General features: G+C 35.8%; 2 protein-coding genes across 3 annotated transcripts; one reads left to right on the forward strand and one right to left on the reverse strand.

Annotated features, from left to right (window-relative positions):
* The first annotated feature begins 2,685 nt into the window (after positions 1-2,685).
* Positions 2,686-5,617, forward strand: LOC124162393. Its single transcript, XM_046538916.1, has 4 exons — positions 2,686-2,845; positions 3,016-3,150; positions 3,233-3,386; positions 4,475-5,617. Exons 1-4 carry the CDS (start codon positions 2,794-2,796, stop codon positions 4,596-4,598), a joined length of 465 nt encoding a protein of 154 aa, XP_046394872.1. The 5' UTR covers positions 2,686-2,793; the 3' UTR covers positions 4,599-5,617.
* Positions 5,618-11,708: 6,091 nt separating this feature from the next.
* On the reverse strand, positions 11,709-20,089 carry LOC124162151 (NADH-cytochrome b5 reductase 3-like). 2 transcript variants are annotated; one of them, XM_046538574.1, is made up of 7 exons: positions 19,915-20,025; positions 19,678-19,763; positions 19,113-19,314; positions 18,912-19,030; positions 18,447-18,651; positions 15,272-15,466; positions 11,709-13,158 (listed from the first exon to the last, which is right to left on the reverse strand). In XM_046538574.1, the coding sequence occupies exons 2-7, from the start codon at positions 19,693-19,695 to the stop codon at positions 12,986-12,988; spliced, it is 912 nt and encodes a 303-aa protein (XP_046394530.1). In that variant the 5' UTR covers positions 19,696-19,763; positions 19,915-20,025; the 3' UTR covers positions 11,709-12,985. The 2 variants fall into 2 exon arrangements, with proteins under 2 accessions (XP_046394530.1, XP_046394529.1); XM_046538573.1 differs by lacking the exon at positions 19,678-19,763 and having other exon boundaries at positions 19,915-20,089.
* Between the last annotated feature and the right edge of the window lie 5,036 nt (positions 20,090-25,125).

Below are 25,125 nucleotides of genomic sequence, written 5' to 3' on the forward strand. Positions count from 1 at the left end.
TTCTTTACCAACGCTGAAATTTGGGGTTAGGGAGACTACACCCTCACGTAATTCATCGTTTAAGAATGTTACATTATATGGGATTCAAGTAGTCGGGAATCGATATCTAATAAAGCTTGCGTAAGGCGTCACGACAAATGAATGCCATAACCAAAAATTGAGTTAATTCGGCGAAGACAATTTGCTGTGAATATGTAATGATTATGAAAAAATCTTGCGCGACCTGTTATGATAGCCGTGTTACGCTGATTTGCGTTGGTGGCGCCATCTATACAGTGATAGTAAAAATATATTTTAGAATATCTATTTTCATGTGTATTGTTTAAAAAAAAACTCTCGTGAATGGTGATACTTTTGTGTCCCGATATTTCGCGTTCATATTGCCATCTCCCAACTCACAAATAAGAGCAGGTTTTAGAATAGCTAATTTTATGGCTGTTTGTGAAAATAATTTACACGCCAAGTGATAGCTATCTTTCACATTATTCCGCGCTCATATATTTATGAATAGATGAACAGTTATGATGTGTATGAACAGTCGAATTTTTATAAATAAACCTCAAGGAATATGCGAATGCTGGATTTTTGAGGACAGAGCGTTTGAGCTTCTCTCGGTTTAAAGGTGGTAACATTTAATAGATCCGCGCTTTTTGGATTTCTGTCTTCGAAATTAACTTGATCGGCTGGATATTGGTGCATTGAATTGGTCTCACAATCAGTCCGATAGTAAAAAAAAAGCTGTTATATTTTTTTAAGTATGTTGGGTTCAAACCTTCATAATCGGAAAGAGAAAAGCTACAATTCTGGGAAAAGGGTCAAAATACGAAAAAACGGGGAAATTTCACAAGTGCATCCGTCGTTAATTTTATATTTCTTTACATTACGTAAATATTCAATTCAAAACGGTCTTAACGCTTATATCATCGTGGTTACTGAGACGACGTTAAGTATTGTTGAGAGCGAAAGTGCGTATCCTCCGTCTATTTTATCTACTAAAACGATATTGTAAGTGTTTTCTTTCCCTTTTTAAGCAACTTATGGACCCAATACTCGAAAACGCGTGACACAAACATGTTCCCACCCCCCTCCCAAACCCGCTTGATGAAATCAAGCGCCCATCGACTCGTTCTTCTCTGTAATGAAGACTTCATGACTGAGAAAAATTTTCATAGGTTCAGATTAATAACTTTAGAGGAACAAATTTGGATTATTGTACGATAAACAGATTACGTAATTTACTTCACTATTCTCATTCGAATTTTCAAGTATAATACTAGGAGAAGGTAAAACCCGAACGCATCACCAAAATAAAAAAGATACAGCAATTTGTGCATTGCGGGTGACTCCCGTAAATTTATCACCGTGGCTATTCCCGGTATACTTAAAACTAGTACAGCATTAATTTAACATGACTATCATATTTGAGATTCATGAATTGTAATAATTCAATTTTTCTATTCCATTTCAGAAATAGTTCACGAAGATAGCCAATTTTGAACTAAGATTTAGGGCGTGTTCGCAAAAATAGGATAAATTGGGTTTTTCCCCTCTCTTACCCTTTATGTTTAATGTTGATTCAGTGTCTAGAAGTAGAGGTCTGGAATTAGTAGGTTTAGGTACATTTATGCATTTTTCACTGTCTAAAACCATAATCACAACTAAGAAAAGCATTCTTAATTACTCAAAATATCAATAAAATTTTTATGAGTAACTTATCCTTCAAGACCTGCGCTCCAAGACTCTGAATCAACAACAAAAATGAGGATGTACGCACGTCAACCCCGCATTTATGACATGTTATTGAGAAATAAACTTACTCTCCGATTCATAATAGCTACGGATAGTCCGTTCCGAACGACGCAGGGGGGGGGGGGGGGAAGAATTGACCTAGAAGTGAACTTTACCGAACTCGGGTTGGACACCGGGCCTCATGTTCTTTTCATCAACTTGAAACATCGCGCCACAGCGTCGAAGTGAGCAGAGGCATGGTCGGACCCAAGGCCCTTATATAAGGGCCATGTTCGGACCTTTAAGGTTTGCAATCGAAGAGCCATCTCTCGAAATATTTTTAAATCTTCAGAGGAAGTAATTTCCTTTTCGACGGTCTTTTGGTGACGGGCTACTCGCATGAAACTCATGCTATCATTTCCAATCATTTTGGCAGTGGCATAACGAGTAAAAAACCGGAATCCGCTCCTTCCCCCTCCGAAATATAAAAGCACGATTACTTTGCTACATAAAATAAAACAAAAAATTGAAAAATCGTGAATTTACCAAAGATTTATTTGAAATTTGAAGTTTTTTTTATATATTTGACATGGCTATCGTATTTCCGGAGAATGAGTCCTCGCATTATATTATCTAGTTAGGTAAATTATCTACACCCCATGCACAAAAGGTTATGGGAAGTCTCTGCAGTACATGAAATAGTTACAAGCATCAAACAGGACACAGAAGTATTGTAATTATCGCATGTTTAATGACAGCATTACAATTTTTGTTAATTCATTTACCATACGATAAAGGATCATTAAACCCATTAAACTTCACGACCAGTACGATTTTGAATTCCTTCATTTCGTTTAACCGCCTTTACGGAAGAAAACTGGTCACTGCCACCTGGCTTAAAAAAGCAGAACCAAAAACATGCGCGAGCACGAGGAGCGCGAGCACGAGGAGCGCGAGTGGGAAGACAGACGAATAACGTAAAATTGATTTGTTTGTGTACATCCAACCAATTTCGTCCAGTATTTCTGTGATTATTACTGTTTATTCTCCGTCCATTTTATCATCATGGGGAATTTTTATCTAGTTTTCATAGCCATAATTCTCTCACTGCACAAGAGTAAGTATAATTTATTTCAACGGCATTCATATAATTCAATTGGGCGTGGCTTAAAGCCAACTTTCAAATTTTGCATGCAAAATTTTCTTGTGTGAATTTTCAATTTTGAGTTAACTCCTCCCCTTGAAAATATTCTACAGTGAAATTTGAATGTATTTCAAACATTTCAGGTGATGGCTTGTATTGTTATGAATGTGTATCGACATACCCAGGATGTGGTAAAGAGTTCAATTGGGTTCTGCATTGGGGAATTTACTGCCCGGAATACAATGATAAGTGCGTGAAGTTAATTGAGCGCAAAGGAGGTAATTCGGTGACTTGTTTTATATTTCCTGTTTAGCTATTGTGTACAATTCCGTTCTAACTTTTTTTTTCTCCTCCCTACAGACGAGGAAATCATAACTCGTGCCTGCCTTAGCACTTTAAGTAGTATTCGAACAGATATACCTGCTGATAAATATGAAGGTTGTAGACCTGCTGCAAAAGATTTAAAACTTGCCAACTACGTGAATCACTCTATACCCGAGCATGACGTCAAAAGGTAAAGATTAGTATACACGTTTGATTGGATCTGCGAGGTGGATCTTTCCACTTAGCGTGAGAATTTTTACTATATTAATGCCTTGGTTAATTTATTTGTCCCTAAATTGATGAAATATGAATATATAAAACTTCTTTTGTCAGTGATAACTTTCTTCACATGGAAGGGAAGATTAAAAGAAATTAGGAATATTTTCTTTCTAAGGTTGAGGCTATTTGCACCCTTCAACCATCTGAATACTTACTCCGACAATAATCGTTGTTTTAAGTTGATAAAGTTACTAAAGTACAATGTTCTACTTGGAATCCATCACAGCCTTCTTACCTATGAGTCGTGGTTTAATCTTATCTGCTAAAATCATACATTAGGCCATCATGGACAAAGTGTGAAAAATGAGACTCATTTATACAGCTACAAAAATCATTCAAAAGGGAAAATTGATATTCTGTTGAGTCATTTTGTGTCACCTCATCCAGACATGAGACCCACCATCTCAGATTTTGAAGAAACGTAATATTAGACTTTCTTTTATGTCTACATGATCAAAGGAAAATAAATTGTCGCATTCTTCTTTTTATCATTTAACATTTATCCAATTATTGTCAAAATATGCTAGTTAAACAAAGAAAGCATGAGAATTCCCAATGTTAATTGAGAAATATCCTCAGAGATGCTCTAAATACTCTATATAGTTAATCAAGATTCTGGGCTGAAAACATGGTTCTCTAAGACATCAAATAGTGACCAAAGGCAGTTTGTGTATCAAGGTTTTGTGTTCCAACAATCCTACAGGTGTAACCTACAATAGTAAATATTCATGACATGAAACAAGTTAAAAGTACAAAAATAAGAGCAAAAGAATTTTTCCATATTTTTCAAGAATATTTTCCATCTCCTGAGGGAGTAAATTAATTAAAATTAGAATCAAATCATCCATATTGAGGGCTCATGCTTCTAAAAGCAATATTCTTTATCTTTCCTTTGCCTTATCACATCTTATTTTTCCTTTTCTACACCAGCTGCCTTACTGTAATCAATGCCTCTGGTTAATTACATATATTTATTCATTTTATTGTTTCTTTCTTCAGAGATCACTATGACGAAGTCAACTGGTGCTTCTGTTACTTCGATGACAGGTGTAACTCAGCTAGCACAGTGGGCGTAACATGGCTCTTAGGCATGGTCTTTGCCATGCCTATTTTATTAAGATAAGCCTGTGATCTAGAAAATTGCAGATCTCAGTTGATAGAAGTTTCATCATGATCATTGTAAAATATGCAAAGAGATGTCGTGATTATAAATTGCTTAGTGGTATGGCTCAAGAGTAATCTAAACCACAATGATATTACAATTTATAATGTTTAATGCTGTTTATCGAGTTATATTTGTTACAATTTTGTAAGAGCATTTAGATTCCGAACAAATTTGTATTGATATTTTTATATGTAAGAGACCTGCATTTTTATAAACATATCAAAATGCCAATATGTGCTAGTAGGTTTATTTGATATGGATAATGTTGCTGCTTTGTATTTGTTAGAGACCAAGGAATAAATTCCTTGGCCGGATATTTTGATCCTATTTCCGTCCAAAAACAAATTGTATTTCGGTATGTAATGCATCTGGTGTATTTATGCATTTCCATGTAATTATAATTTTAATGTATTTCCTGTGCACAAGGAAAGTTTTTGCATCAATTTCCACTTTACTGTAATAATTTTAACGAACACTTGAAAAATAAGTGATTCATTGTGAATTTTTAATGTATTTTGCCGGGCAAGAGTATGCCAGGAATCTGTTGTTTAAATTTGTATTTGGAATTTCAGGCAGCTGACTGAATTCAGTTTTATTGATATCAGAGTATTATTTTAAGCATTGGTTAACATATAGGACCTATCTTTGCTGAAGGAGGAACTCTATATTGCGGTTCCTTCACATGAGGTCCCTCACTGGCTCTCCCAAATGCTTCGTCCTCTCTGCCATTACATTTGGCTGATAAAGTAGAGTACAGTGACTCTTTTGTGGCACGACTGTGATGCCATTAATTCTACTAATACTCTGCTGTAAGTGAAGCACCCTCAAGTAATCGTTATTACAACCTCTTAAAAATTTCAGCTGTGCTGTGAGAGCTGTCACATTAGACTGTACTTTTGTGATGTATTATTGCATTCCTTTCTTTTAATGTAGATGAATAAAACTTGTTTTTGAATAAAGTTTTTTAGACTATGCCATTTTACCTTGTTTTAAATTGCCCTCTAAATGTGGGAGGTAGGTAACGAGGAGAAAACCTGTCACCCCTTAGCGCTAGAATTCTTCAATAACCTCCGTGGTGTTGTGGGTGTATATATATGTATGTGTGTACGTACTATTTTTTGCCAACGATAACCTGCCCACTTCTAAATTCTTCAGGGTACAATCTTGAATCAATATGTCATGTTGTAAAAGATGCTTGAACAATTTTCTAACGTTGCACGTGGATGGCTATCCTGATTTTTCTCATACGCTGTGAATCATTAATTTTAAAAATATATGTAATTTTTCACGTTAAAAGCAATGTGTGTATCTGCATTTGTTGGAATATTTAAATCATTTAACTCCTCCACTGTTTCATGATGATTATCTTTGGAGGTTTCATCTGCTGGTCATAATAAATGCTACTCTGTACTTATCAGTGAAACTATTATTCAAATAGGTAAGAGAAAAGTCAGGAGAAACCATGGAATTCAGGGATTTGCAGTGATGCTAATGCGTCAATAACCATATTGAAATGACTAGACTTGAGGGAATCAATTCAATCAAAAGTAAAATGCTGATATTGATTCATTAAAAGTATGCCCCAAGATATGACCACAGAAAGAGGACACATTAAGGCATGTATATTAGCCCCCTTCTCCCATTATATTCTGCCCACAGCCATCCAAGGTGCACACATTCAGCTCCTCTCGCAGTTTGCATAACTTCAGAGCATATAGAAGGGGGCCAGGGTTCCCTGACAGGAGGAAAACAAAAAATACATTAAATACGATAATCCGAATCAACAGTAATGAATCATACGTAAATGCATCACTGAAGCATGAAGTAGTCCTCCATCATATACCTATACTTTATTTTTCACACACGTTCAAACATAAATTATCATATGATATTCTTGTTAACGCATTGCGTAAGGATGGCGAGAATTCTCGTCATTTTTTTCCCGAACGTTCCGGACGGATGACGAAGATTCTCTTCATTTAGGTGCGTCAACCTAAACAATTTTGAAGCGTACAATACGTATTCGTTAGTACGTTTTCAGTTGTTGTTCGTTATTCACAATGAATTGATACATCATAACGTTTGATCGAGTAAAGTTATATTCTAAACATTAGCTTTTTAACCATGTTTAAACCAACGGCTTTATGTCCTAATAGGCACATATTTCCAGAATTGGCGTTCCTAGGAATTTAAATACCCTGGTACGCAACGTGTTAAAAAAACGACCTAACCCAACATTGATCTAGGACCCACAGCTATTATCATCTTAGGTTATTGCTAATTGCAATTATTATTTGCGTGAGTATGTTGCTAATTTTAGACCTTATCAGGAGTGAATATAATTTCCTCCCCAGAATTCAAAATTGAAAGTGTTGAAATTACCATCATTGCAAATTTATGAAATGTGTCATAAAGCAACAAAACTGGTTAATTCTCAATAAAATCAAACATGGTCACGGCACAAGGAGAAAGCATCTATACAATATACAGGTTGAAAGCTGTGGAAAGCTCATCCTACCATATGGGAGTAAAACTGCATGATAGGAAAACTTAATGCAAATAACAGCATACTGACAAAGGATGCAATTATTGATATAAAAAAGTTATTTTAATGTGAATGAGTTTCTTAATGAAGGGTATTCACTGACGTAATTTATGTGACTCATGTAATGTACGTCTATCTAAATTATCTTTTAATGTGAGGTTTATTTTTCTTCCAATTTTTTACTTATATTTTACTTCATGACGAGACACCAATTTACATGTAGCTATGCACGCTATATAGCTGCGTTATAAATGTCGATGTGTCAATAAATTATTATTATTAATTTCCTCCCCAGTAAATGAGGATTACCACTGGCTCGATGTGTCATTCTCCGAATCCTCTCTTCCCTCTTAACACAAACTCTCCCCACAGATCCTCAGAAAGCAGTTGAGGAAGATACGGAGGCATCGCAAGAAGTACCTGCATCGTGTAACCCAAACTGTTCTCTAGCTGGGTTTGTTCTTCCTTGTTTTTTTGTCTTCACATCTTATGACTTTTTTTGTGTTGCAAGTATTTTACTTCTGTCAGATCGTGAAATTCATTAATTCAATGCTTTAAGAGAATTCATTATCTCTTGATCTCACGCTCTTGAGCAACAGGTAAGAATTCAGGAGTTCTAGGTTCGAATCCGTGCCAAGGCAGTTCACTTTTCCAGCATGGAATATTCACTCGATTCATGCATTTTAAAAAACTGATTCAAGCTCATCATCATAAGCGTAGTTTACTCCCAATATTAAATCTCCACTTTTAAAAGGCATCACCTTTTTACCTTAAATAGATTAATAAGTCAAACTATATCAGCAGCATTAATATGCAGTGGTGCAATGAGGGGGGGGGGGGAGGGTTTTTGGGGAGAAAACCCCCCCAGAGCTCAGATAAATTTAATCCATTTTACATACTTAATTGGATTGATATTACTAAAAGAATTGTGTAAGGATCAATAAAATATCCTTCAAAAAGTGGTAAAACTCACAATTTTGAATCATTTATCTTTAACCTCTTCCCTACGCAGGGCATGATTTCACGGCCTGAATTTTCTGATGCTAAAGAAGGAAGGCCGGCTTCTCACGGCTTGAATTTTTCGAAGCAAAAGGCCAAAGGCCGTGTTTTCGCGGTTTCGCGTTCAAGCATGCCAAGTGGGTCCCAACCGCCATTAGGGTCCCTCGGCGCGAGAGGTCCGACCCTTTCCTATAGTCCGTGTGGGGATTACCTCGGCCCATTCCGGCTCTCAGTGTCCCACTCAAGGAAGGTGCTCATGGTCACTTATTTGTTTATAAGTTAAAATAACTAAAAACGTTCATGTTGCATTTATTGAAAATCAATGCGAGGAATTACATTCTGTATGTTCTGCTGATTGGTTCCAAATTTTGATCATCACCTAGAACAATTTTTGTAGACGCTAAGGTTAGATGTTTAATTGTTATTTTTATAACTCACTAGCAAGTTTATAGGAGCGATATTGTAATGATTTACATCTAAAAATATACGTTACTCTGTTAGCTACATTCTAAGTGTACATTTGCGGTGAAATTCCATAGAATATCCGATTTAACTTCTAGGAAAAAAAGCCCTCGTAATGTAACAAAATATGATTCTCTCAGTTCTTTGTCGTGAGCCAAAATTACAGCGGCTATTTTTAATAACCTCTTACCAACCTTTGAATACAAAGGTATTATAAACGAATTTCGCTATAAATACTGATTAATGCATATCCTAAAAATTCGTAAATTTAATGTACCAATAGGGAATGTTTAACGTAGACATTCGTTCCGTGTTTTCTCCTACTGAAATATGTACGTGGATGATGATAACCTCACTCTTCTCGGAAAAGCTCATTTGGCTATGATATAGTGCCGTTTTGCTGAAAACCCTAAAAATAACCGTAGAACATCGTTTAAAAGTTCTACAGGCATTGCAAAATGAAAGGAATACATTGATGAACTGACATTTAATGCAACAGTAACAATTAAAAAAATTAAAATTGCACTGGCAACAATAAACTGACCGCAAAAGTACGCCGGGATGGGCTGCCTTCGGGGATAAGGGTCGAGGATTATATTTGCCCAGTTTCCGAGGAAAGAGTCCGGGACCCCGCTAGGAAAAGTCATTAAGGGGAGGAAGCGACTACCTGCACAGTCCCAAGCCAAGAAAAAACTCCGTACGGGGCGAAAAAGAATTTCTCAAACCCTTCGTAAAGCCAAAAGCAACTTCCCGTGAAGGAGCTCGGCACGAAAAGGTTAAATTCTGCAATTTATCAATCTCGCACATACCACTTATCCTGGTAGGTATCCCATACCCCCACACACCCCGGTATTAGTTGCACCTAAACCCCCCCCCCCACCAGCCTTAATTCCTAGCTGTGCCCCTGTCAATAGGGTCACACACAACATATGCATATGTTGTAGTGTATGTACGCTACCTAGGTTGCTTCAAAAACTGGTTAAACTGTAGTCAATTTGTACCTAAAGGAAACCATATATTTTACTAAATAAGCTATACATACATTTTGCCTACATAGACCTTAAATTGTTGTTATTGTTTTCATAGAAAGGGATGAAGTTGGATTGATGGGCTTGGTCTCCATAGATGTTTATGACAAAATCTGCCAGATTTTTCACAAACATTTTCAACTTTTCGCCTAGAATTGTCAATGTGAAACCTCAAAGTGATTAGGCACAGTGGCATAACTAGGAATAGGCTTTGGGAGGGGGGATGAAGGGGCTTAGGGTGGGGACAGGCAACGGATTTCCAGGAAAAATTTTTGAAAAATGACACGCCTGGGAATACGTTTTACATCATTTTGACACTTAAAATTTAACTTTAACCAGATACAATTATTATATGTCAAAACTAGCCAATAGTTTTAATATTTTTTTTATTTCTGTGAGGGTATGGAGGGTAAGGGCCTCTCATATCTGTCCCCTCATCCCCCCCATAGTTATGCCACTGACTAGGCAGTTGACATTATGAATTGTAACTGCGCCAAAAAAACACATATAGGTGGGTAGATGCCCCTGGGCTAACGCTCTCCTGAGAATATGTGTTATAGGCAGTCACCACAAAGGGCAGCAACAAATTTTGGGGGTAGTTGAAGCCCCAAAACTTAAAATAATCTTAAAAAATCTCCCTGGCTATATACCGGAATCAACACTTTGAAAATGTTTATGATCTTTAGATAATACACTGAATTTCAACCTAGGTAGAGGCCCTCTACCATGAAGCACAATAAAATGTTGGCCACAACAAGTACAGTGGAACCTCGTTAAAGCGAGTATGGGCTATAGCGACACCCCCGCTATTACGAGAGATAGCCGATGCACCGTCAATTGACCCTATAATAAGCGTGTTAAAAAATTCGATTTTACGAGACCCTTTCGGCGTTGGCTCTCGCCATAGCGAGGGTTTCACCGCCGGAAGACTTTCATCAAGACTCCTTAACCTCTGCAATTGCTAGCGATCTGTTAGAAATGAAGTTATTGGAGTGCTCAGTCTCAAATTTATGTGGTAAACTGTCGTTCGATAAATATAATGATTGACGAAACAATGATTTGCATGATTTTTATTCAGTGAGGCGCTTGTAAATTGTTTGAATAGTTAGTCGTTGTTTGAGTAAGGAAATTTAGTGATGCAAAAAAACATCGCCTTTCGTCTGGATTTATGCTTACGTTTATCGGATAGATGTTTATCTGTCGCCGCACCACTCCTGTTCCTGTATATCTGTTCGCAACAGCTATATTGGCTATTATTTGCTCCACCTCCGGTAAAGCGACAATTCGCTATAGCGAGTGTTTATTAGTGCACCGTGGGGTGTCGTTATATCGAGGTTGCACTGTATTCATTTTTGTTGGACATGTTGTTCACACTTTCTGGAACCTAACCCTAACCCCCCATATTTACCAATGTCCTTTCTGTGGAATAAACTTCCCTTCAACAAAGCCTCCACCCACCCTTCAAATCTTGCCAAGGGGGCCTCACATAGATCCTATCAATGCCCATGGCCAGGGCTGGGCAAAATACAGGCCGAGAAGTATTTTAAATACAAAATACCGCTCCAAATGTGTTTGAAATGCAAAACACAAAATACCTTTGACTAGAATATTTTAAAAACAAACTACAAAATAGTATTTTTAAATACCTTTTGAAATACAAAATACAACTTTTTGGAAACTATTAGATCTCAAAAAAAATAACATGCTTTGAGACTATAGATAGTTGCAAATATGAATAAAACGATTATAGTGAAAACAAAGTAATCTCTGAAGCATAATGTTACATAAGTGTTATCAAAGCAGCTTCAAAAGTATTTTACAAGAGTGTTTTTATTTTAGAATGGTAAAATACTAAAAAAGTGTTTTTGAAAAACAAGATGCATTCAGGTCGTGCATTTGAAATACAAATCACAAATGTATTCCAAACATGCATTTTAAAATACATATTTAACTTGTATTTGAAATACTGCCCATCCCTGCCCATAGCTCATTTTACACTCATTGGAATTAAAAAAATTATGAATGAAACAATGCTTCAAAAATATCAATTTTGTTTTATTGTCAACAAATTCCTCAATATTTTCCCTACAAATCATATTCTTGCATTGAGTCCCACAGCCAAATCCAAAAATATGTATAACTTTTAATCCTAAAATATGTGCAGAAATAAGAATATAAGTATCTCTATCACTGGAAATTTTCCCATAAACAGGCATTAATCGAATTTTTAAGGAAATGAGTTTTTACTGAACATATCATAGGGTAAATTAAAATATAGGCAAAAGCTTTATCAAACAATTTACGATTAATACTCCACAATTCAACATTTAAAATGCACAAGCATGACAAATACAAAATATAGTTGGCATACTTTAAATCAAGGTATTAAAAGTCTCAGAATCATTCCCAAAGCAATTTCAACATGAAAATTACCACAAGGAATATTAAAGGCGATCAACATCAGAATCAGAATCCTAGTAAAAAAAATTAGCATCAACATATTAAGATAACTCAATGTGACAGCAGAGCAAAATGTTAGAAGATGAAGGGTGACCAACCCAGTGAAAAACACATGAGTTAGCAACAGACACCATGAACCATACATCTCAAGCACAAATTCTCCAATCACTAAATGATATTTAAGCATTTTCAAATAGAGTCTCCTAATGAATATGGAAACTAAATGTTACCAATTACTTAGTGCATTGTTTACATATTTGATGGATAGATACCACTAAAAAGCCTCACATCATTACAATCTTCTAAACATAAAAATAAAAAGAGAACATATTACATATAAAATAAAAAAAAAAACAAAGAATAAAACAGATCAGTGAAAGAATAAATTTTTGGGATTGTATGCTCTTGAGCCGATTGCTTAACTTTTAACTACAGGGAAACTTTTTAAGTACTCGTACATTCCTAGTACGATTCACAACACTCACGCATAATAGGAAACACATCCCAGACATACTATCATTTCAAGCTTCATAACATCACTTCCATGAAGAAAATTTCCTCAAAAAGCATCAGAACTCATAAATGAAAGATTCCCAATAATTACCCCCAGTTGACTCTGCCATGATGTGTGCAGCGTTGCCATAGCATGTATGAAGAATTACTGATAAGGTATTAGCAAAAATATGCCAAAACAGGAAGACGTACACATACATTATCAAGCATTAGTATGAATAATTATACTAACAAAAAGTCAACACTTCAAATAATATGTGATGCATTGGAGAATCACATTCTGTGAAGGCTTGCCAGTTATATTCAAATGACTCCCACACCATTAACAAATATTCATATTAATATGCAAACATAAGATTGGAGTCATATCCAAGTTTCTCCAGGTTAGGTATACAGGCATGGTTGATCATTGGAGGTGGTCCACACATCAAAACAATGGTGTCACTAGCTGGAGGGAAGAGGTGCTCCTTGATCATATCAGCTGACACAAAACCCTCGCTGTACTTCCAACCTGAGAAGGAATAAAGAAGTCACAACGGCCGACATTATTATTCAAGTAATCTCTACTATCCCGCAATGGTTAGTAAATAATCACTAAGGGAAGTCAAACTCAGAATAAAGTTATGGAATGAGTATTGAAGCGCAATCCAATGAAAGAGAAGACTAAATTAACCATAAGATTAAGATAATCATAAAAATTGCATTTGAGTGAATTATTATTCCTCTGATGGCCCTTTTGAAAAGGCAATAAGCCTGGTAATCGACATCTATCTCCATAAATTTTGCAAGGTTGTGTTAGTTATGAAGGTATGATAGCAATGTTGACCACACACAAGAATTTGAGTAGGTTTGAGGTTACGAGTGCGTTGACAACTAAGGTCATTACCACCACTCGCAATCTAATTGCATCATAGTAATATATTATACATAATTCCAATTTAGTACGGCAAGAGTTGAGAAAATGGATATATAAGTTTTACCAATCAAATTGCATTTGTAATACCAGTATTTTTAAGAAATTCTGTGACATGGCTTAGGTAGTCAGGTTCATCGCCCAGAATACATTCTAGGTCGCCCCTTACGCCTAGCCTGTCGCGCATAAGCTGACACTCGTCACTCTCCATCAGGAGGACTCTCACAGTGAGAGGGCAGTCACAATAGCCACATCGAGGAAGAATTTGAGTCAAAATAACATTCCCAAGATTAAGGATCTGTAATGCATAATATAATTTGTTGCTTCAAAGACTCCACCAATATCTGGCTTCAAATCTTATTTCCCGAGACCTCAGACATTTTCATTACATATAGAGACTATATTAGTATTTCAATCAGGAATAATTAACTTCTTGTTTCAACTTACATTACCACTCAAACAACAAGAGCTCATTCATTCATTTTTCTTCAAAATGATTATCTTAGAATATTTTTAAAGAAATCGATGGAGACTAAACGGAGGCAAACCTTAAGAGAGTCACACAAAAGTGCACCCATACTGCAAAAATTGAGCTGAATAAAAATCCTTTGCCGATTAGGATTCTAAAATGGATCTCCTAATTAGCACTAGACACTCTAGCCACTGAAGTAACCAAGGCATCTTCTACACGTAAGTGAATTTCTATGAATGGCAAATTTGGTAGATCCAAGCAGTTGATTTTTCCCTCACAGAACTTTTGCACCTGATATTTTATAAAGATGCACATCAGTGCTATGGATTAAAACATCATAGTCAGATCTCTGCATTTCTTCCGGGTTTCCTTCTGCGTCAGCTTGTTTGTAGACAACAGTTTCGCTGGCTATCCTGCCAGCGAAAGGCGTTGAAGGTGTCGGCTGTCAGTTTCTGCCTGGCTTATATACCGTAGGCTGGATGGGAGCTGCACTGTGATTGGCTGCTTGACTGGGCGCTTCTATCTGATTGGTTCTCTCTTGGATTACTTATCTTGGATTATCGCCAGAATATTAAAAAAGCATGACGTGGTCACCAGATACAACTGTGTGACCAAGATAAGAGACGTCCTCCCCGGGCCCAAGGACATCATTCCTCAGGAACTGTACGAGGGGGTATACAAGGTGCCTTGCTCCTGCGGGAAATGCTACATAGGGGAAACTTGCCGCTCCATGCATGTGAGGATCAAAGAACACCAAAGGGCGACCAAGAACAAACAATTTCAGCTCTCTGCCATCGCCGAACATGCATGGTCGGAACCTGGCCACGACATCAAATTTGAAGAAAAGAAACTTTTAGTTAAGGAGTGCCGATACTTCCCAAGACAAATCAGGGAAGCAATAGAAATTCAAAAAACACCATCGAATTTCAATAGAGAAGATGGGTACTTCCTTCACAGCGCGTGGAAAAGAGTAATCCAAAAGAGAACCAATCAGATAGAAGCGCCCAGTCAAACAGCCAATCACAGTGCAGCTCCCATCCAGCCTACGGTATATATGCGAGGCAGAAACCGACAGCCGACACCTTCGACCTGAAGACGCTGGCAGGATAGCCAGCGAAACTGTTGTCTACAAACAAGCTGACGCGGAAGGAAACCCAGAAGAAATGCAGAGATCAAACCATCGCCACGGAAACCTACGTTCTAACACATCATAGTCAATTATCTTTTCCATAAACTTACCTTCAGTGGGCCTATCAACAGTATACCACAACTGAAATTGCTTTGGATGATTTTTCAGCACTTCTTCCAGCTCTTCCCTCACAAGGATATCTTTCTCCGTTTGATTGGCAAAAAGAAGCGAAAGCTCAGTGCTGTCCTCTGGATCATGGGTGATGTGACGGATAAGCTGAAGCATTGGGGTGATTCCAGTTCCTCCTATATGGAACATATCCATTAACAGAAGCCACCCACACCAGTGACGTCATGGCAAAATTAGCAGTGCCGGAACACACTTTACTTAACTTTTTATAGTGTGAAATATTTTATTTCACTCTATTTATATTTTAAGTGAAATATTACCCTTAAGTAAGTGTTTTTATTACAAGTTATTATTTACATTTCACTGCAATTTTTTATAAGGGTTACTAAATTATATATACATATGCATTAGAAATTTTGAGGCAAAAATTTTTTTAAAAGTGTTATTTCACTATTATGTCTTTTGTTAATCAGTGCCGGAACGGCATTGGGGTGATTCCAGTTCCTCCTATATGGGACATATCCATTAACAGAGGCCACCCACACCAATGACGTCATGGCAAAATTAGCAGTGCCGGAACACACTTTACTTAACTTTTTATAGTGTGAAATATTTTATTTCACTCTATTTATATTTTAAGTGAAATATTACCCTTAACCCTAATACGGGCATAGTTCAGTCTCTTGGACTCATCGCATCACATTTTTGATGATTTTATTATGTTATTGAAATGTCAGCAAGTTGTAAATTTTTCACTTCTTCTAATTGTATATTTTCTATAAATAGGAGTAATTCAAACATCTTTCGGAATTAAAGTAACTTAGAAATAATTTTTTTCCCTGAATTCCCACAAATCCGGGCAAGGTGAGTCTGTTTGCACGAAATGTAAAAAGTAATGTGCATTTTACAAATATTTGGTTTGAATTGTCAAAATAATATAAAATTATCACTATGAACATGTAACGATAAATATTTGGTGTTTTTATGTAGTGAAAACAGAAAGAATTAGTCAAAAGAGTCTACTGTACTCGCTGTTTGACTATGTATGAAATTAATAAGTAATGTAAAACTTTTGTTTAACAAAAAATAATCAATTTTATGTAAAATGATTCTATAGTGCACAATATGTACAAATTTATGTGAAAAGTAATATTTTTCATTTTTTAATAGTTTAAATAAAAAGCATGCGTTAAAAGAGTCTGTTGGACTCACCTTACCCGATTACGTCATAAAAATATGTTGCCCGTATTAGGGTTAAGTGTTTTTATTACAAGTTATTATTTACATTTCACTGCAATTTTTTATATGGGTTGCTAAATTATATACATATGCATTAGAAATTTTGAGGCAAAAAATTTTATAAAAGTGTTATTTCACTATTATGTCTTTTGTTAATAAGTGCCGGAACGGCGTTCCGGCACGTTCTGGCACCATCAAAATTGGGTGGAATGATATGTATTACATACATATATGAGTAGTTATAGAAATGTGTACTTTAGCCATAATTTCCCATGACAGGTTAAAAATGCAAAGTGGATACATTCAATAATTTTAATGGTGAAATAGCAGAATTTTAGAATATTAACCATGAAATTATAGAAAAAATTGAACATTTCTACAGCATGTAAATTTAGATCTTTAAAGCAGTGACATTGACTTTACTGGGGAGGGGGAAGGAGGGGAATTAGCGGCAGAATTAAGTGGTGTAGGCCAAACTTCAGCGGCACTGCAGTGCCGGTAGCACTCAGGGGGATGGATCCAAATAGAAGTACATCTGATAAACATTTAGAGATACATTTTTTAAAATAATAAAATTTTGGGGAAATTTCACATTTTCCACTATTTTACATAGATTTGGGATAGAGATTTGAAATTTTAACCCTTTCACTGTCACAGCCATGTTCATTTTATCTCCCAAAATGCTCAAGCACAATTCCAGAACACACACAGAAGATATTCTTACATATAGTACTCTACATAAAAAATTCTTTTGTTAATATGGAAGTCTAAATACTGTAGAAGACATGCCATTTCATCAGTTTTGTTAAATATTTATATAATCTCCAGTACAAATGTGAAACTCATTCAAAATATTATAAACAAACTTTTTTTTACATGTGATTACAAAGGGCTGATATATCGGCACCCTGAGCATCTAAGGGTTTAAGTAACTAATTTTCAGCAAATGAATATTAACTTCATTTAGGTCATATTGAGACTATGAAACTTTCCAAATTCTGAAAAAAGGGCCTACCTAGTGTGAATATAGATGAAGTGTTTTAATCCCACCTTCAGAGCTTATGCAAAGTATTTTGAAATCAAATAATATGTATCCTTTTAAGGATAGAGTCATACTACATCTATTAATTACTAATTACTGCAAATTCAAACCGCACTACCTCTAAATCCTGACAAGACAGCACAATTCCGTAGTCAAGAGGGGAAGGGGGAAGAGTTCAGGCCAAAATTTTAAGGTATCAATATGCAACCCCTTTCAAACAAATTTCATGGCTGTAGCTTTGCGCAAACCCACTCTCAGATTTGGACTCATTAAGCTAAAGTAACTGGAAGTGAACGCAATTGTGCATGATGCCCTCAAAATATTTCCCTTTGTCAACCTGAATTATCTACAGATAGAATTTAACACCAAACAAAGCATGAGCTCATCATTCAACTGCCCTTGAAACACACAAGCAGCAGACGTAGAACTCCATAACAGCTTCACCAGCACTAAAAAACTCCATTAGAAAATTGGAAATGGAAGTCATGACATACATGCGAAAATGCAATAATTTTCACGGGCAACACTAACCATAAATTCTCAAGTTTTCAGGTTTTCACTGAACAATCACTTTAAAAATCATAAAATTATTTTAAAATTCCTTAACTCAATTATGTTATGCATATGTTATAAATAATTATATACGAATTTAAGCATACCGGGACTAGCCACGGTGATAACTTTTACGGGTGTCACCCGCAATGCACAATTGTGTCCGGTATAGTCCACAAATTTCCACAGGGATGAATGACGCCTCGGTAGCTTAACTGGCTAAAGCACTCGACCGGAAATCGAGGGATCCGGGTTCGAATCCCGGTCAAGGCGAATGATTTTTTCTCTGTGGATTTTTCGCAATAATTATATACTTCACTCACCTGCTATCATTGCCACTTTCTTCATTTTAACGATAACTGGTGGCGTTTTTGTGTCTTTCCTGATGGCAAATGCCCCATTACCCTGGTATTTCAATTTTCCCGATGGCCCTCTCACATCAATTGTGTCTCCAAGTTTTAAACTTTCCAAGTGCTGGCTCATTTTTCCTCCATCTGGATACTTAGGATGTGTGTTTTTCATGTAAACCTGGGATTAAATGAGATGAAAAAATAATAGAGCTGCGTAACATCAACAGGTTGTTTCCATTTCAGTTTCACACATTCCCAAAATAATATTAACTGAGAATCAACATCTAGAATCCTATCAACACAAGAAGATAGAGAAACAAATAGCATGTCATTTTGGGGAAGGTTAGAAAATAATAGGAATGAATGAAACGTAAAACATGGCCCATATAGATGCATCAAAAAATGCAGAAATAGATTCCAGATTTTTAAAATGCACACCTTTATCACCAAATCCATGTAGCCTTTGCATTCGTCACTGCTAACAGGAGTGTAAGAACGGATTACCAGTTCACCGTTTATTCTTGCTGACAGGTGGATATGTTGACCAATAGGCAAACCTAGAGGTAACAAATTTCTATCACATAATGCTCCACTATCTAACGATCAAAAATCAACCACTTTTACAGGCAGAAAACCTACCCAAAATATGCTCCGATGAAGGGAGTCCAAACCTGAAACGACGGGTGTCATGGTTGATTTCTTCTTTCTCGATCAATGGAAGTGCATATTTAACAGTAGGATCCAATAACGTTATCAACGGTGTTTTACGCTTCTTGAAATGAAATACTGCAATAATAACAGTGGCGGCCACTGCCACCACCGCAATGCACACGGGCAGGATCTAAAATGAAAATATGGCTAGAACTTAGGAGAGTTGTTTCACTTGCCGAAATAAGAGACATGCAAAAATTTGCTCACTTATTAGTACTCAAAAGACAGAAATATTGGATAGATTTATCAATGCGTAAATTCGCAAATAAAATAACTTTGGTCGAGCACTACAAGTATAACAACACTATCCCCTAATGACTACTTACGCGTACTATACTTACTTAGTAAAATTCATTGTTAGTTGATTACGATCTTAAATGGCAAGCAATAACCAAAATACCCATGCAGTTAAATTTTAAGCGCTTTCAAAAACAATACTTCAATAATTCGAACCATTACTGAAGAAAACCAATTTCTAAAATGAATAAGGTACCTTATTATAATCTCCCATATCGTCTGAATCAATATTTCTTGCTTGAAATCCGTCTAAATGCTAATTACATCTCCTAGGAATTTTCACTGAAGAGGGGTAGGAGAATAGATCGAGCAAAAAGTCCAATGTTATGAGATCACATCGAAGACATGAATTGCATTTCTTAATAATGGCCCCACAGAGGCATAGAAGAGTTAACACCATCGGTTACAACGATAAGCCGACCGGCTAACTTACCTTATCGTTATCTCCTTCCTGGGTCATAATGTGTATGAGTCGTAAACCTTTTACACACTAAAACCACAAACATCCGCAGGAGCCGGCTCTTGGTGAAAAGATAACGCAGGTAAGATGAACGAAACCCGATTTTATCTTGATTACCCACGGCGCGTCACCGTCATTTGTTTCTATTATTTGCAAGGATGGAGGCAGAGTCCTCTATATTGCCATATAATAACTACGAAGTTGAGTCGTCGCAGTCTGCCATCTTCACTCTCATCATTAATGGCGGTCTGTGTTGTAGCATAGGCGTAACGTCGAGTTGGTGCAGTTTTTTACATTTTTGTAATTGATAAATAAGAGAGATGGGCGGTTCTTCTGCACCAAACTGTTCCATTAGTTGTAGGGATGTGTTCCGCGCTTTTGTTTTTCCTTGTAATCCTCAGGTTAGGGCTAAATGGCTACAAATGTGGGGGATGGATGAGTGGCAATCATAGCCGTCTTCCACTATTTGTGAGGTGAGTTAGAAGTTGATGTAATTCAATGTATTGGGTAAGTATTCATATGAAGATCAAGTTCTTACTTAGTTTCGTTATAATTTGATGAAAGGCTGTGATTTACTTCAAAGATTAATACCTTTGCCAATCAGTTTTACGTTGTATACGTAATGTAAACAGAAAAGAGTGCATAATAATTCCTGCTATTGTTGAGAGTTTTTCATGTATAGGTTTAAGGTTATTTGTGTCAATGGTTTTTAAACTTTGATAGTGTCGTAATACTGATACAATTAACCCGTGCTACATTTAATTAATTAATTTAAACAATAAACTAGAATACGCAACTTATTCACACAATGGAATGTGGTAAGTTGTTATTATTTCGTCGCGTGAAAGTTATACTTGTAAGTGTCCTTGAAAGTTATACCTGTAACATATAAGTGCTTTCACGTTTGAAATATCGTGAGGAACTTTACGTGTGATACAATCAATGATACCAGTTTTCATTAAAGACATACTGAAATCATGTAATATTCATGTCCCTTTTGGAACTGTATGTTGTTGGTAACGAATGTTTGTAGGTAATTGCATTCGAATCCATTTTGGATTTTACACCTTGTAGTTACATGCGATTTATATAAGCCGCGAAACCTTCCTTAATTAATATTATAGTCAACATATATTACATGCATGTATCTATTTAGCCATTTAATCATTATGAAAACATTTTCCTGCGAGTTTTCCTTGCCACAGGTGCACTTGTACGAATCAAAATTTGAATCCGCTCGGAAGAGAGGCTGGAAAATATTAAAAGCCCAATGATGTTCCGACGATTTTCGGCGTCGCGAATCGTCTGAAGCCTATTACACCATGAGGAGACCTCTAATATTCGATTGCCGGTCTTGAATTGAAAGTCTTTTCCTTTGCTGAAGTTGAAGAGCCATCGAGTGTGGTATGTACGTATTAAGGTTGTTCTGTTATTCATACTATTGGCATTTGCTGAGAGAGTGTGTTTATGATGTTATCAGTGTCAGTGCATTGTGATGAACGGTATTATTATTTGTGATAACGAAGTATTGTGGCACCGTTCAATTGGGTTATTGTCTATCAGTCATCTGGTTGTTGGGCTTTGTTTTCTTTTGTTCATCTTGAGTAGCATTTTCAATTCCATCGTCCTTTGCTGTAACCCACATACCTACGCTCAACAGATAGCACAAGTTTCACTGCCCACTTATCTCTTCTTATGACGATTAACTTATGAAATTATTCAAAAGTAGCGCGAACGGCTGTCCTGTTTAGATTATTAACCAGCCTGAGAGACAATTACCTATTAGCTCTAGGCTGTAAAAATATGATTGTACAAGTACTATCGATCCCTTTATAAATGGGTTCATTGGAAATGTTTCTTACAAACAACTGGTGGATTGATAGTGATGCCAGGGCATTTATTAGGGATCAATTGCATCAACAAAGCATTTATGTATCCTCATCGTCCATTCAATAGTTTAGGTTCTCGGTGTCAGGCGCTGCCTGAAGTATTATTATTAAAAGGAAGTGGTAATTAAACATACTCTTTAATTATTGGTTCAAGTTTGTACAAAGTAAGAAGTGGCAAGCATGCACAAGCAAGTGATATCTCTACTTTCCCTTCATAGCTTCATTGTATTCTTGGGGTCTGTGAACTAATTTACAAATCAAAAACATTGCTGATATTGACAATTCAATTGATTTTGAAACTACCTTCATTTTGTGATACCATATTTGAACTTACTGCGGCTAAAGGAAGAAAATAAAGAGGACTTTTTAGTAATTAATTAAGAAGTACCTCATTGCTATTTTCATTGTTAAAGTCCTATTTGTTTACTTCTTTGATAGAGTACTTCAATGCTATATTAAAATGTGAAATGATGCAAATTTTTTGTTTGAAACCAAAATCATTGACCAGTGGTTTCTCGATAGTTTTCCTTGGAAAAAATCACCTGTGTGTAATTCATGTTTGGCATAGTCGAAGGCTGGATGAATCCAAGGTCTTGTTTCTAGGATAGGTTGAGTGTTTTTTGAAGACTACATGCAGTCTTATGGGCTGGAGATATTGAGCATGTCTTTATTTGTGTGTTTATTCATGTCATAAGCACCTATATTACCCTGAGTCATGGACTTCTAAAATCTCTTTTACATAGTTTGTCTGTTTCTATTATGCCTCATTTTATTGTCTTTAGGTGGTGTAAGTCAATTCTTTCCTATCTTCCATACATGTCACCTGGACTTGGTATTTTGCTGACAATTTTTCAGTTATAATTTTTCATTACTTCTATAGCATCCAAATTGCTTCTTTACATTGAAAAAGTGTTTTCAAAATACTTCTGGAGTAATTAAATGGAGTCACTGGTTGCTCTTATGTTAAGCTGTTTTGGTGACTGTCTGATTTGAGAACTACCATCGTGTTTGCTAAAGTCATTCTGACACTTTGAAATTCAGTATCGTTTCTTGATTAATATACTTTGGATGCTATTATAATTATGCTTCTATTGCATTAAACTTGAGTGTCTTATTCAATAATGTGCATAAATGTTTTTTCATATCTGGGCTCATCATCTTGTTGCATCATTTAGAGGAACAGGGTGGGCAATATCTTGAATTCAGATCCTCCTAAATGGAGTGCTTAAGAATATTTTGGTACTGAATTTGGCCCATAATATTGTATGGATTAGCTTTTTTTATTTTCTAAGTGGATAGTCCTCTTACCAAGGTGTTCTGCAGTGCATATATTGTGCATTAAATTGAAATGCATGTTATGTGAATACCAGTGGTGATTTGTTTTATTCTTATATGTTACTCAAGTTCACTCAGTTGATGTCACCAAGATTATTCCTTTGTTCCAGATTCAATGCTGCCTGTTGTATCATGTTTGGAATTGATGGCTATATAATGGAACGACTTCTACGACTTCTACAATGATAAGATACAATTACTGCATTTCATGTCCAAATAACTTAAGCAGAAGAAGCATGTGCAGCGTTATATTCACAGCAATCATCTTCTGCATTGGCATTGTGGTGTCACCATGTATTTTGCTTAATGAGAGAATATATCTGGAGTAGCAAAATGTATTTTTTCATAAATTTTCTAACTTGTTGTTTGTTTTTTCTATATTCAAGTTCAACGCTCAGTCTAAATCATATTGAACTTCTATTATGTTAAAACTGATTCCATGGGGTGTCATCTGTATTATTTATTTATGAGCAAGTGTTTGATGTTGCTCCACATAGCTAGTTATTAGAGCATCACCTCTGTCAGTGTTTACCTGGCCTTGATGTATTTTATACAAGAGTAATTTTTTATATGATTACCTCTTAACTACCTGTTCCATTGCTTTACTCCGGTAATTCACATAAGTGGTTACATTTTTGAGTTCTTTACATCAAATTTGAAGATGAGTTGCTGATATGGAATTCTCAATCTATTCAATAGCATGGAAGCACCTTTATTCTAATGCTCTGACATAGGTATATTTGGCCTGGTTAAGTGGTTTTTCCCTCTTTGTTTGTTGTGTGTTGATACGATGACTAATCAGTTCTTATTGCATATATCCCTCTTTGGCATATACACATTTTATCATTACCAATATGTATAATGTTTATACCATGAATACTTGGTTATCTACCAGTTGAGTCGTGGTTAATGTGGATTGTTGACGGCTTTACACATTCTAGTGAAACATGTTTGCATTAAGTTGTCTTATATAGAGATATAAAATCAACTGTTATATCTAATATTTCATTATTTTGGCATAGAAAGAGTAAAGTTTATTATAATTTACCACCTAGTATCAGAGCTTTCTGGTTTAAATATCCTTAGAAGTCCTTAATTTGCAGGAATGATTTCCAAGAACACTTCTTACCTAAGATTTTAATGAATTTTCAAGTGAGAGAAAGATTCTTACATCACTTCTAAAAGGTGCATGGTTCGGTCTTTAAAAAATTTATTTACCTTTGCTTAACATATTGTCAAGATTAAGAGCCATTTTTCACATTTATTCCCATACAGTACTACTACTAGTCCACTTGTTTAGAGAGAACACATGAGATCACATCAAAGGACTCATGAATAAACTTAGGTGATTCATGCATGTTAAATTTTTGTAACTATTATGCAGACGTATGGAAATCATTCTATAATCATGTTAATTATCCTAAGCATATGATGAGGATGTAAAAAATGACTACTAAGATATGGATGTCATTCACATTAATCTCCAATTTAAGGATATTGATACCTAAGTGTATGGAAATTGTATTTTATTCCATGGCATATTTCAGTTAGGCTAACAGAGATGTCCTGTTGTAAATCTTTCACGGAATTGAATTGAGACAATAGTGGACTAAATGAGGAGCCTGCTGTTGACAAAAGTCATCAATCTAGCTGACTTGAAGCTAACTAAGAAGGAAGACTTATTTCCATATCTTATCATATACTTTTGAGTGTTTTGTTACAAAATTCAAGGGGATGCCATTACAGGAGTTGTGTCCTGGTCATAAGAGACTTCAGTAATCTTTTTTGGATTAATAGCAAAATAGTTCATGTCATATATAGATTGAATTTTATTCCTACATTAGTGCCCCGGTATATATTAGGCATTTTGGCCTTAATATGAGCACTTTGGTTCTTCTTTATTTATCTTATGTTTCACTTCATTTCACCTTAAGCAGAGATGGGAATTGCTTATAATCAC

Source organism: Ischnura elegans, chromosome 7 (genome assembly GCF_921293095.1).
Source record: "Ischnura elegans chromosome 7, ioIscEleg1.1, whole genome shotgun sequence".
NCBI classification, from domain to species: Eukaryota; Metazoa; Arthropoda; class Insecta; order Odonata; family Coenagrionidae; genus Ischnura; species Ischnura elegans.